Here is a 13643-nt window from a genome sequence, read left to right as displayed (position 1 = left end):
AGGGAAGATTTAGAGTTGCAGAAAGGACAGGAACTGTGTGGTTAATCTGGTGTAATGTGTGTTTACTGCATTGTCTGAGAATGTTCACTTTGACTGTGGAAGAAAAAACAAATGAAAATTATGTAACACATAAGACACATTAACTGTAGACAAGTTAGTAACTGGTAAGACGTGCTAGATTTAGATAAGCAGAGTGCATGTGCACAGAACACACAAAGGGATGCAAGGAACTAGAGGCACCTAATACTCTTACTTAGTCTAACACTATGTAAATGTCCTTATGTAGCAGAGGTGCTCAACACCCGTAACTCTTAAGTTGGTCATCCATTGGTGACACCCATTCCAGCCCCACAGGTATTCTGCCCGAGAAGTGAAAATCAAGTCCACAGCTGCTCATCAAGCTGAGATCTACTTTTGTGGCTGGGAGTACTTGCCCTCGGGGTCTCTGATGGAGCAAGCCCATGCAATTGTGTCTAGGTAGTGTGATTGTGTCCAGGTACATTCCTTCTGCGGAACCCTGGCCCCAATTCAATCTCAAGTTCTTATCCTCAGTCCTTGTCCTCATTTTTGTAAGCACATCATGCATCAGAGACGGGTCATGTTAACATTGCTACCCTTTCTACGAGTATTGCACCCCATCCTAAGTGCATCAGCGTGACTCATCTCATTCCCCATTCTTTGTGCCATGTAAGTTTAATTAATGTAATATGAATCTAGCATCTTAATTTGATCTGTGAGCTTTTCTAGTTGGTAGCTTGCTTGGTAGTATACTTGGAGGTAGTGCTACCATTGCATTAATTTCCCAGGCGCTTAACCTTTTAAAACTTTCAAGGACACTTTCTTCCAGGACCACAGAGTTTACATCAACCACCCAGAAACCGGGAATGGCTCAAGGAGAGACTCGTCACCAGCTGCTGCTGCTTTTCAATCAGGTTTCACTTCAACCTCACACCAAGGAACCTATTCAAATGCCTACAGCTCGGTATCCTTAGTCGAACTAACTTCCTGTGACAGAAGCTTTTGTCTGCCCCAATTGGCTTCTTTATTTCACAAATTCCCTTTATCTCCTGCTTGAGGCAAGCTCACTTGGCCCCAGGAGGCATGCAATATTTACCAAAGGTCCTCCCCCACTTTCCTGCCTCTGTCTGGCAGTTGTCTGCCTTTACCTTTAGGTTCACAGTCGTGGCCTGTTTATTTCCCGTGTAGACCCCAAGTTTTCTGAATAGTAGGATTATTCAGAACAGAATGAAGCTTGTCCTTTACCCCCAAGAATTGGGTTCTTGAAATTCACTAAGCAAAGCCTATACTCCTCCCACTTCTGAGCGTTGAATCCAGACTGAAATTCAGAAGACCCAGGCAAAGTCAATTCAGTGTTCTTTCCTTCAGGTACAAACTGAAATGACATGCAAGCTGCAAATCAAGACAGAATTTTAAAAGCCAAAAAACAATAAAGTAACTAAAATATGATATTGGAAGAACCACCTCATTTTGGGAGAATGGAGAAAGCACGATTTTCCAAGGGAAGGGATGTCAAAAGATGGGGAGGCTGGCAGATGAATTTATAATTAATTTCCTTTTTGCCTCATCGCCTTTTATTATACTAGTTTATATTCTTGGTGATCCCGTGACCCGGGGATAAACTGAAAACCTTTACATTGCGTTTGCACCTCTCAATTCTTTTCAACAACTTTCTCCAGCTTGTATGGTGGCCTACATACACAGATAGTAAATTTGGCTCTAATATTTATTAGCTTTAATCTTTTTAGGTATTAACTGTAGGTTTTTTAAGTTTTAAAGAACATATAGACTATACCTTATGTGGTTTTTTTAAAAACACTATTTTCTAATAGAGCTTTAATAAGTTAGCTAGTGACAAGTTCTCATTTAACTGTGAAATCAGCAAGAACAAAATAGTGTGCGATTTCAAGTGTGAATTTAAATTTCAATTCTGTTCTGCTTATAAAAACATTTTTTTCATATTTAAAAAAATGTCTTAATGTTTAAATAATGACAAAGGTTAATAGCAACAATTTGTGGTGGCAAATAACCAAAACAAAAACAACTTAAATAAGTTGTAGTACATCTGTAATATGTATTATACAGTAATTAAAATGAGTCTGGTCTAAATTTACTGATGTGGAAAGATATCCGATATATTAAGTAGAAAAAGCAAGTTACAGAACAAAGTGTATAACTACATATTTGGATAGAAAAAATGTGTTATAATTCTATTTGCGTATCATGTGTACGCATAAAAACGTCTAGAAAGACATCCAAGTTAACAGCGATGTTAACATTAACTTTTACGTAATGATCTTGTTTTATTATTTTACTAATAGCTTTTTTTTTTAAGAGAATGACATTGACACTGAGATGTTAGGAAGAACCAAAAAACTTAAGCTTTCCTTTGTTCAACTACCTGAATTTCACGTTTCTTCCTATCAGAAATGTTTTGATTGAGAATATTTGAGAAAGAAACCATCTCAACCTTGGCTGATACACATTAAGGAAAATCACTGTTTTTGAATGTAGTTATCAATTTTTAATAGATATATATAATCTCTAACATTATCTCAGATATATCTCTAAATTCTGACATGCAGAGGTTGAAGATGTAATGCTAAATGAAAAAAAGCAAATGTATAGTATAATTCTGCTACATGTCCATTAAAATTCACGTATAAAACCACCCATATTATATACTAAAGTATCTGTAGGAATATGTACTAAATTGTTAATGTTTATCACTGAGTAGATGTGATTACTAGATTCACTTCATTACATATATCACTACTGCCTAAATTTTTTAATATCAAGTTTTAGTTTTGCAATCAAAAGGTCCCATCTTTAAAAAAAAAAAGAGAAAAAAAAACAAAAAACCCAAGTCTTTCCTTGGTTCCTTGATGCTTGTCGATTTTACTCTCCTCTGCCTTAGGTTTTTCACCTTTACTCTACTCCTCACCCATTGGGTATAGGAAACAATAGATGAATGGCATTTCCATAAATGACTAAATTCCAAAAGCAAATAAAATGATAATCAGAAATCAGTCTTTCTTCCTCTTTTCTTCTTTTTCAATCTTTCCTTTTTCTGCCTTCTCTTACTTGCTCTCTACCTAGCATGATGCTTTAAACATAAGAGATGCTCCTGTCCTTTCTGCCTGTAGATCCTAATTATCACCCCTCCTTGCCTATTCCCACTGTTTTATAGCTGAACTTTATCCAAAGCAAAGACAAAGGTGTGAAAAATTGTTACACGGCTTGGTTCAGTACTGGAGAGCTCAATTTGGGAGACTCCTGGGCTTTATCACTTTATAATAGCTATTTCCCAAATTTCTAGGCTCTGGTTCACCATTTAGCATTTCCACAAATTTGTTATCAATTCATTACATGTATTTGGTTAGAGCCAAGGATTTTGTGAAAATGTTAAAGTGACATATCTTTATTAAAAAAAAGTTCTACTTTTAATCTCTTGTAAGAATTTTTCCTTCTCTCATGCATTTAAAATATTAAGTGAAAAAGCGAGGTGGCAGGAACAATGAGATCCTATGTTTCTTTAAACGTCACGCTCAAATCTGTTTTAATTATGACTAAAAAGTGGTGACTTAGAGAATGAGATTTCATGTAGTTGTTTTGTTCAATCAACAGTTTCCAGGGCCGGCCCCGTGGCTTAGCGGTTGGATGCTCGCGCTCCGCTACTGGCGGCCCGGGTTCGGATCCCAGGCGCACACCTATACACCGCTTCTCCAGCCATGCTGAGGCCGCGTCCCACATACAACAACTAGAAGGATGTGCAGCTATGACATACAACAATCTGCTGGGGCTTTGGGGGGGGAAATAATAAATAAATAAAATCTTTAAAAAAAAAAACAAACAGTTTCCATTATCTACTCAGTTGAGATACTCAGTGCTTGGCTCAAAACCCAAATATCTGCCAGTTGAAAATACGGTGTTGTCCTTAGGTCTTGGCAGAAATTAATTATGCCTGACTTGCTCTTTTGTCAAATGTGTAGATAATCGGATTGGAAAATATTATAGAGCAACATTGGAAAACTGGGAGAACCGAGGGAAATGACTAGGAAAACTGCTCTGGTTGCTCCCTGCGTCTCTGCTGCTTCAGAAAGCTGGAGGTTTCTGTGGAGCAAGAAGGCAGAGTGGTGAACGAGAGGGCTCCCAATCAGATCAACTTGGGGCAAGCCAGGATGGGGAAAGGACAGTAAAAAAAAGGATTAATATAGTTCATAGATGCCTGCTTAGCTCCTTCTAAGCTGAAAGCATAGTTTGACCTGGAAAAAAAAAAAAATCTACTTAAAACCAGCCTTAGAATTTACTTATATATTGGTCTCTGAGCCAATTTTTTAACATGTTAACATTAATATGTTTACAGAGTCATACATTAAAACACATTAAATTGTACTTTGTAGTTCTACAAATTTAACACTGTCATAAAAAAGCTGGCTTTTTTTTTTTAATGTGTAAAAATAAGCTTATTTCAACATAGTTCTTCCTGGCAGGGTGTAACTGTACAGGAGGGCAGTCACAGAACCTTTCCTATGTGAGTTGCAGGGCGAGACAACTAACATTTTTTCCTCCTTTAGCTCCCTCTGCCTTCCATCATTTGCCTCCCCCACCACCCCCACGGCCGGCTGCCCTTCATTTATCCTTTTCACAAACCTAAGATCTCTGTTTATCACTTCTCTGCTCCGTATCTTCCAGAAGTGGCACTCTTCTTTAACTGCAAATAACCATAAATTTTATCGTTTCAATAATATTACACCCACAAGGAGGAAATAACTTTGTTCAGGTTGGGTTAATCAGTCACCTAGCATTGTATACTCGGTTACCTTTCCTTTACTCATTTCTAAGATAGCAATCTCCCTAATGGCTAGAAGATTTCAGTTAATTTTTCCCCCGCCTCACAAAAATGTGATTACGACCCATGTTTAGTCAAATTTTTACTCCTTGAACCACTGGGTGAAATCAAGATAGAGACAACTATAGGTAAAATGGATATTTTATTTATTTGTACTTAAACTTATAAACCAACTCGTCAAACTGGTACTGTTATTATCACGATGCAGCAAAAATACAAAACCTCTTTCTACAAGTACTAGAGTAATCACAAATTAGGAGTTGCAGTAAAACAGCAAAAGAGGCAGGGGAAATTAATGAAGCACTTAATAGCTTAACCCTTCACACCTTAACACTTGAGGGTTTTAACAAGTAAAGCCTCCCAATCCTGGAAAATATGAATAATCCTTTATCACACATCTTTGTACTTTTACTTCCTATTCTGGGGTTAGATTCTAGACCCTAAAGATATCTAAACTAGTATTCTATCTAGTTTTCTATAGCCAGAGACATCTTTTCTCATGTTGTTCACGGCAGCCAAGGATACCAAAACCTCTGGAATCCATCATACTCCCCACCACTCTCCAAATTGACACAATAGGCCTAATGAGAAGCAGAATATCAAGACAGATACAGTACGCTAAAAGAAAAATCCTAGAAGTAATACAGGCACTGCCCAAATTGAGATCAAAGAATACACCCATTTTCACACATCTTCAGGCTGTATGTTCATGGAGTAATTTGGGAATAAATCCATGATTTGCTGGGTACTAAAATACTTAGCAGTTTGCTGTGTTACAGTATGACTTTCCCCAGCAGTTTCCAAGGTGGCCTCCAAACCACTGACAAGAGAGTTTTGCTGGAACTGGATCTGAGGCTGCAGGAATTCTTCTCCGCAGCTGTGGAACTGACTGTTCCATGCCTGGTTGTTCCAAGCCTGGTTGTTCCAAGCCTGGTTGTTCCAGGCTTGGGAGCACCAGGTCTGACTGCTCCAGGAATGGTTGCTCCAAGACTGGCTGTTCCAGGTCTGGCTGCTCCAGGTTGGGTTATTCCAGGTCTGGTTGCTCCACATCGGAAGGTTTCCAGCAGTGTTCACCAGGCTTCCCTGGTGATAGGAATAGAGGCCCGGGTACTCTGTAGTTGCTGAGCCCTTCTGAAAAACAATGGTGGGTTAACTGAAAGGGTACAAGGAAAATCAGAATATCTGTGGGTTGTATTCTTCAGCAATGGGCAAAGCTAAAAAGTCATTGAAAGGAAAGAGCAGAAAAATAAGTTTCCTGTTACCTGAGTAACACTGTTGCAAGTCTTTGGCCAGTTGTTTTTCTGCCACCTCTTACATTTCATTCTCTGGTTCTGGAACCAGGTCTTAACCTGCAGGAAAAAGGTGACAGGAAAGCATAAAATACTCGTAATGCAAATGCGCCAGGGATCAAACAATATGGTTAATCTTTTTTTCCTGACAACTACCACCATCTAAAGTTCAGGAACAAAATTTGAATTTCTAGAGTCCTTTAAATCTTGAACAAATATTCCATGAATGAGTTTTCAAGCCCTGCAAGTCACTTGGCTGCTTTTTGTTTAATAAACCTAACCAGTTAAGAGATGATGCTGTGGGGCTGGCCCGGTGTGTTAAGTGCGCACGCTCCGCTGTGGCAGCCCGCGGGTTCGCCAGTTCGGATCCGGGCGCGCACTGATGCACCGCTTGTCAGGCCATGCTGTGACGGCGTCCCATATACAGTGGAGGAAGATGGGCAAGGATGTTAGCCCAGGGCCAGTCTTCCTCAGCAAAAAGAGGAGGATTGGCAGATGTTAGCTTAGGGCTGATCTTCCTCACGAAAAAAAAAAAAAGATGATGCTGCAAATCTACTAACCAGGAACTTTACATTTAAATGTCTACTCATCTCCCTTTTCATAGGGTTTAACCCATGCAATTAGTCACAGTTAATGTTTGCAATAAAAAGCCCCCCTCATATAAGCATATTTACATTTAATGTGATAATGGTGGTCTTTTAATTCAGGAATTATGAAATATACTACTAGGACAACTATTTAGAAAATAAGTTATGTTGCAGCACACAGTAAACTAAAATTTCCAGATGGTTTTTAAACTGTAGGTTAGAAAATGAGATCACAGAAGGACCAGAAGAATGTATACGTATTACAAAATCGTGGAGTAGAGGACTTTGTAAGTATGGCACTAGTGATAGAAACCCATAAAATATTTGACTGAATAAAATGGCCAATAAATATATAAAAAATTATTACCCTCATTAGTAATCAAATGCACACAGATAAAAACAAAAGATGCAATTTTTATTTTAATGAGAACCAGTGTTGGTTAGAGACTCTCCTAACCTGGAAGATGGGAGTATGTGCCTCTTTTGATTAAGGAGAAATTAGAAACATTTTTCACAATTTTGGTTTGTTTAACAGGGAAAAGTGGCTAAATAAATTATGGCATATTCACACAATAGAATATTTAATGAAAAATGGTCATGAAACACGTTACAAGAAGATTCCACTGTCATATTAAATTATTTGTAGGGGTGGTGCATAAATACCGAGTACATAGAAGATGTTAGCAATGCGCACCTGCAAATTAGCTTTATTTTTATTTCTTATTACGACGACAGCAACAAAACAACCCTACCTGTTTGTAGCTAAGGTTCAGAAGGTTGGAAAGTTCTTGCATCTGCTGGAAGCTGAGGTATTTCTGTCTCTGAAATCTGTCATTGAGGACACAGAGCTGAGTCTGTGAGAAGACAGTTCTGATCTTCTGTTTCTTGGCCTGGACCTTCTCTTCCTTCTTCACTGTGCTCTTCTCTACAGAAGTGGGCAGTAGTTTCACTCTGGGACTGGTGGAAGAATCAGGGCTGTCCTGAATAAGCAGATCCATGGAGGAAGGAAGAGGAGAGACTGTTGGGAATAAAATGACACTTTTCTCTAAAACATTTCAAATATTAAATTATATTTACACATTTATTGTTTGCAAAGCACTTTTAAAGTCCTCACAATCTTAAAGCTAGGTAGTTGGTAACAATTCTTAAGTGGCCCCGAATGCTTTGCCAATGTTTGTACAATCTAGTAAGTGTACCACCGCCACCATTTTATGTATAATGCATGTGGCTGATATCGTATATTAACCTCTTTGACAACCGCGTTTTACTGTAAACTGATGCTCAGGAGCCCACATCCTGGCTGTTCGTAAAGGTCAAAATGATCACTCGACTCCCACTTGCTGTGTCCCTTAACTTCCTTTTGTAACCTTATTCATCATTCTGCACGATTTTCAAAACTGATGATCAAGATTCTGAGGGCCCTATAAAATCAACAGTTTAGTACCCCGTTCTAAATACCAGGACTGGCAGGAATTGTGAATTTCGATAGGCTTCTGTTTCAATCCGGACTTTACCATTTTACTAACTCTGAGGGAGAAATAATTTGAGATAAGGTCACCGAGTTTCTTCATTGATTAAAATGAGGTAACAGATAAACATTGTCTACTACAGGACCTGGTGTCTATTGACTTTGTAACTGAAAATTAATTTCCTCTATTACCTAGATTTAATAGGCACTTACATTCTTATTTGCACTGAAGTATTCCCAGTGCTCAACTCCACTTCTACCCTAGTCATGGAATAAATGGACAGGCTTTAAAAGGCCCAAATTCACAATCTCATGCTTCTTGCAAGTAGATCTAAGAAGGAAAGAAAGTCCTCAACTAATGACTAGAGGTGGGGCATGTCCTAAAAATAAACTATCTATGCAAACTTGCATTTGGCTTACTAATAAGGAGGACATGCCCACTTGCTCATTCTCAAGCTATTTCGAAATTCTCATAAACCCTGCTGTATATTCAATGTTTAAGAGTATAAAAGGACATTAACACAGAGTTTAGGAAAATGGGGTACCATTAAAATATAACAGTGAAAAATACAGCAGTTATTTTACTTATCCCTTCGCTACAACTTAGCTGTACAGTTGTAACCATAATATAGATTTGACCTATTATTTTTTACTGTATATGTTAAAAATGGCATTCTGGGCCGGCCCTGTGGCTTGGTGGTTAAGTGCGCGCGCTGCGATGCTGGTGGCCCGGGTTCGGATCCCGGGTGCGCATCGAGGCACCACTTCTCCGTTCATCCTGAGGCCGAGTCCCGCATACAGCAACTAGAAGGATGTGCAGCTATGACATACAACTATCCACTGTGGCTTTGGGGGGAAAAAATAAAAAATAAATAAAATCTTAAAAAAAAAAAAAAATGGCATTCTTAGGTAAAGGTTGGTTTACCTTTTTAACGGCTACTGCCAAACTGATTTCCAAAAAAGTGGTACTACCTTTACAGTATCCTGAGCATCCCCTACTCCCGCAGTTACCGTTTAGAAGCCCAAGTATTAGAGTATAGGTTTTGAAGCCAAACTGGATTTCAAATCCAAGCTCTAGCCACTCTGTCAGCAGACTAAAGCTTCTGGAATTATCTACCATAAAATGGGGTGGACACTTCCTTTGGATTTAGGGGGCTTGAGCATAGCAGGCACTCACAAACAGAGCTGCCCAATAACACCCACACATCCAAAGGGTGGGAGAAGAGCCAACTGCTACTGTTGTAGAAAGGTAAAACATTTCAACAAGGTGATATTCATATAATTGGCCATGGGATTATACTCCTTGAATAGACAAACCAAAAAGGTGATGCTCATCTCTCCAAGTTGTGATGTTGTGACTTCTGGCTTAGCAGTAACGTTTACTGTTAACTGTGTGCCTGACACCAAGATTTATACATCAGCTTATTTATCAGACATGGGTTCCCACAGTGGCTACGTGTGTAAGCTCTCAAATATACTGTACACAGTTGAACTGAGTCCTGTGTCCCTCGCCTCGGTCCACAACTCCTAACTGACACCTGGGACATAAGTGAAAGGGCACGCGCCACCAAGATAACAGTTGAAAGAGAGGTGTCGAGAGAATTAATAGATAATGACACCTGCTTGTATTAATGGGCTATAGTTACTCGAGGGAAATGGATGACCCTTACCAACCCTCCTTCCTTCTTTCTCTTTCCCTTAAGGAAATTAGCCTTTCAAGGATTCAATTTTTTCTTACCAGTCTCCATGTGGGGTGTCTCAGCAGACGACAGTTGCAAGGATGCGTAATTTTCTTCAGGCTCATAAATCTCGGGCATTGGTGACAATTCCCCAGAATTGGATGCTTCAGGGCAAGGCAGGCTTTGGGGAAGAGCTGGATCCACACTCATGTTGTTGAGTTGAAGGTTGAGGGCAAAAAACCAAAGAGCTAGATTGTAAAAAAGGCCCAGGCTTAAGGATCTAGGTAGAGAAGCTTAGAGAAACATGCAGATCTCCAAATGGAAAAGTTATCAGAAAGACAGGATGGAATGAGTCACCTCTGCAGTAGCAGAAGCCATCCAGACCAATCTAGCTAAAGGTAAAAATTTTGGAAGCTCTAGATTTATAAGGAAGGCTCAACCATACTTAGACCCGCCCCTCCTGGCAGCCCCACGCCCACACACACCCTCGAGAATTCTTAGTTAATCCTGTCTGCCAGTCTCACCAAGGCCATTGTAATGCAAAAGGTAGCTGCAGAGTAACCCAGACTGGGTGGGGAACTAGCAAACTGGGGCTACAGAACCTGGAGACAAAATAAACCCAGCAATTCAATACTTGTAGATTCACCATGTTTCCACGTTTTAAAATCAAAGATGCACCTCCAATTCCTGAGGCTACCTCAGGTGATTGGAATTCCCACCAGGATAATTAATTTCTTGATCTGAGAGCCCATAGGGTCTCATTTGGGCTAGTTATGGCACAAACTTCCACTAGCTCCATTTTCCTCTTTGATTCACCCTAAGGTCACAATAAAACACATATTGTATGTTGATAACGCATCGGTTGACGTTAAAAACAGTCCTTGTTTTCATCTCCCACTTTAGTTCCTTCTGGTTTTTTAGCTTTCAGAAAGACAGGCAAGTTTCTCCACCAGGACTGTTATCTTGTTTTTAAAAAAAGCCAGAGGAAAGGAATTGCGACCTGTGGACCTAAGGCACTGTGGTGCCCTGTAGCAATTATGCATTATACCATTACTATGGAAGATTTTTAATTAGTTTTTTACACATTTACTGGATAGAATCTTGGCTCCACCACATTAATAAGTCTCAGTTTCTTCATCTGTAAGTAGGGATGAAAGTACCTTCTCTGTGTTATTGTAAGAATTAAAGAAAATCAAGTGCTAAGTGCTCATAATATTTGACATGTCAGTGATCTACAAACAGTAGCTGTTAGCAGAAATTCTATCAGGATCTCATGCCCAGGACCTCCAAATTTGAAATTATGTTTTTGTTGTGATTTTTATTTTAATCCAGTGAACATGGTAGAATGAAAACACCAGCGTTTTGTTTTACCAGGGACATCACTAGATGTAAAATAATGGCATTTATTGACCTGTAAATCAACCCAATTGAAAGAAGGGAGGTAAAGAAGAACATCCTCTAGGCAAATGATATTGCTGTCACAGACTTGCCAGTGTTCGTGACAGGTTCCTTTTAGAATCAGTGTTTGCTCTCTTATCCCTCCTTCCCAAGCTCTCATCATTCTCTGGCTTTTTTTTTTACCCTCTGGCTCTTTCTTTAATTAGCTTTTCCTTCTCTAGCCTGGCAGTCCTGTCATCTCCTTCAACCCCACTCCATCCCTACTCTGTCAATTTTGTTTTTTGGTATGTCTTCCAAAGGAACAGTTTTTAATGTTGGGTTCCAGCACGAAATTATTTATGGACAAAGATAACAGTTCACAGCTTTCAATTTTCCTCCTCATTCCCAAATTCAACACTCAAGAAACCTAAGGTTTTCTTCCTCTTTTCCAATCTCCCACCCCTAAAAGTAAACCCTTAACAAATTCCAAATATATATTTTTCTAAGACGCAACTCTTGACTAATCCTCGCATGCACTGTGCTCCTTGGCTCTCCACCTGGAGCTGCTGGCTTTGTTCCCATGCAAGCTGATTTTTGTTCACAATGAAGAGATGCCAACTTGTGAACATAGGAGGGTTGTTGGGTCCAAACAAGGGGATGAAATTCTATGTAACCTTCACTTTGTCTTCTCAGACCATCATTTTGGAGGGGAAAAGAGTTTGGAATAGAGATGTCAAGAGGAGGGTGGGTGGAAATACAGTCACGCGTTGCTTAAGGACAGGAGATAGCCCTGAGAAATGCGTCGTTAGGCGATTTCATCGTTGTGCGAACATCATAGCGTGTACAAACCTAGATGGTATAGCCTACTACACACCTAGGCTAGAGGGTTCTAATCTTATAGGACCACCGTCCTGTATGCGGTCAGTGGTTGTCTGAAACGTCGTTATGCGGCACGTGACTGTACATTGTGCGTTAGGCAGATAGTCTCTGTCTTATTAGAAATAAAGTACGATTTCTTTAAAAAAGAGAATATGAGCTGATGGGTGTTAACTAAACTTATTGTGGTAAGCACTTTTGCAACATAAATATATACATCAAATTATTATTTTGTACACCATGAGCTAATACAATGTTATATGTCAATTGCATCTCAATAAATCTGGGGGAAAGAATAAATAAAAAAGGGGAAAACTTGACTTCGTGGCTCAGTTTGGTAAATGAGGGCAGTCAAGGCCACCAAATACCTCACTTTGCCTGCAGCTCTCTAAACTGCAGGTAGGAGAGGCTTTGTTCTTTGCTGACGGAGGTGTTTGCATGAAAAGCTGGGACGAATTCACCCCATCCCCCACCCGTGTCCCATTGTATCTAGGGGAAGAGCCTCCGGAGTGAAAGACCAAAGGGAAGGGGGCTGGTAGCTGGAAGGCAGACTTACTACATTCTTGGCCCAGGAAAGCAATTTGAATAAGGTTGAAAATGCTTCCGAAGCTGTCGGAGACCTTGGGTTTGTGGGGGTGGGCTGTGTGGGTGGAGGAGGGGTGTGTTACGATGTGCTAGAATTCAGGGCCACAAATGCCAAAGTGATTCGGTGAAATCTTGATTTTAGATTTTGTTTTCCTAAGAGCATCATCTGAGAAGGAGAAGGGGAAAAAAAGCTGAATGTTAGAAATGAAAAATAATTTACAGATATGATTTATTCCTCATTTATAGATAAGAAATGCACTTTAGGCCACACCATCTTTTAAGAGAGCAGGCCCTGCTAACTTTCCGTCAGATTTTGCTGAACTGTCTAGGTAAGGAGGCAGTGACAGTCATCACGAGTATTGATATAGACTTCACCATCCCTCAAGTCTCAGGCATGAGGTATAAACCAAACAGGTGGAATTATCAAATTTATTACTGATTTATCATTGGTGGAATTATTGAATTTATTATTGATTTATCATTGCTTTTACTTCTCACCCCATTGTGCACTTGAGTTTACTTGAGTATATCCTAACGGATAGACGTTCACTTGTTTTCTTTTTATTCAATTCTCATCTAAGTTTCTGCTCCTGTTTCTTCTTTACATTGTTGCACTCTACCTAATAAACCCATTCTATGTGTAACTGCTTCATGTCAATATATGTGCACATATATACGTATATATATTTAGTGATTTAACAAACATTTATTGACCAGAAGATATTTATTTATTTATTGTTTATTCAACTACTGGTTAAGGAGTGTCTGTCATTTGCCTGAGAGAGAAAAATAATTAAACATCATTTCTACTTTTGAGGACCTAACAATTTAATGGAGTAGATCAAAATAGACCAAAAAGACAATGATAGTGTTGTGTGATAAGTATTGAAAACCAAGAAAAAAACCCCCGAG

The 13643-nt window shown here is 39.3% G+C and overlaps 1 protein-coding gene across 3 annotated transcripts; it reads right to left on the bottom strand.

The window, feature by feature from the left end:
* Nucleotides 1-4995: 4995 nt before the first annotated feature.
* NANOG (Nanog homeobox) lies at nucleotides 4996-10273 on the bottom strand. Of its 3 annotated transcripts, none has more exons than XM_087442795.1 (4): nucleotides 9953-10273; nucleotides 7499-7726; nucleotides 6133-6219; nucleotides 4996-6001 (listed from the first exon to the last, which is right to left on the bottom strand). In XM_087442795.1, exons 1-4 carry the CDS (start codon nucleotides 10016-10018, stop codon nucleotides 5555-5557), a joined length of 828 nt encoding a protein of 275 aa, XP_087298921.1. In that variant the 5' UTR covers nucleotides 10019-10273; the 3' UTR covers nucleotides 4996-5554. The 3 variants fall into 3 exon arrangements, with proteins under 3 accessions (XP_087298921.1, XP_014649364.1, XP_004438717.1); XM_014793878.2 differs by having other exon boundaries at nucleotides 4996-5998; nucleotides 7499-7764; nucleotides 9953-10272; XM_004438660.2 differs by having other exon boundaries at nucleotides 7499-7764; nucleotides 9953-10271.
* Between the last annotated feature and the right edge of the window lie 3370 nt (nucleotides 10274-13643).

The sequence above is a fragment of the Ceratotherium simum genome, chromosome 17 (assembly GCF_057802395.1).
Source record: "Ceratotherium simum simum isolate JZ-2026a chromosome 17, ASM5780239v1, whole genome shotgun sequence".
NCBI lineage: Eukaryota > Metazoa > Chordata > Mammalia > Perissodactyla > Rhinocerotidae > Ceratotherium > Ceratotherium simum.
This window is presented reverse-complemented; position numbering and strand designations above follow the sequence as displayed.